Source organism: Myotis davidii, unplaced genomic scaffold (genome assembly GCF_000327345.1).
Source record: "Myotis davidii unplaced genomic scaffold, ASM32734v1 scaffold960, whole genome shotgun sequence".
NCBI classification, from domain to species: Eukaryota; Metazoa; Chordata; class Mammalia; order Chiroptera; family Vespertilionidae; genus Myotis; species Myotis davidii.
This window is the reverse complement of record NW_006293003.1, coordinates 198,978-199,331: the sequence shown is the minus strand read 5'-3', so window position 1 is coordinate 199,331 and position 354 is coordinate 198,978. Positions and strand designations below refer to the sequence as shown.

The 354-nt window shown below is 63.3% G+C and overlaps 1 protein-coding gene across 1 annotated transcript in view; it reads right to left on the bottom strand.

Annotated features, from left to right (window-relative positions):
• Positions 1-354, bottom strand: part of BCOR (BCL6 corepressor) — a 21,559-nt gene that overhangs the window by 17,739 nt on the left and 3,466 nt on the right. The window contains exon 5 of the mRNA XM_015565791.1: positions 5-354. Within this exon, the coding sequence (XP_015421277.1) occupies positions 5-354 (350 nt within the window). The remainder of the gene's footprint in view (positions 1-4) is intronic.

Below are 354 nucleotides of genomic sequence, written 5' to 3'. Positions count from 1 at the left end.
GAGGGCCCAGTCCAAGGCCTTGTTTTTGAGCGGCAGGCCCTTGCCATTGTTCTCCTCGCTGGGGCTGGGCCCGGGCACCACCCAGGACGAGGGCGCCGTGCTGATGATCTCAGACCTATAGATAGCGCAGCCGCTGCCCGGAGGGGATAAGGTTTCCTTGGGCAGCTCGCCCCCGGCCAGCACGAGGCCACTGGCGGCTCTGCTGTGCACTAGCACCGTGGGAGCCATCTTCTTCACGTGCTCGGCTTTGGACGCGTCTGCGTCCACCACCTTCGAGGACAAGTCCAGCGGCTTATCGGTGACGTCTTTGGTAATCGTCTGCTTCTCCAAGAGAGGAGGGGAGCCCGCGTCTTT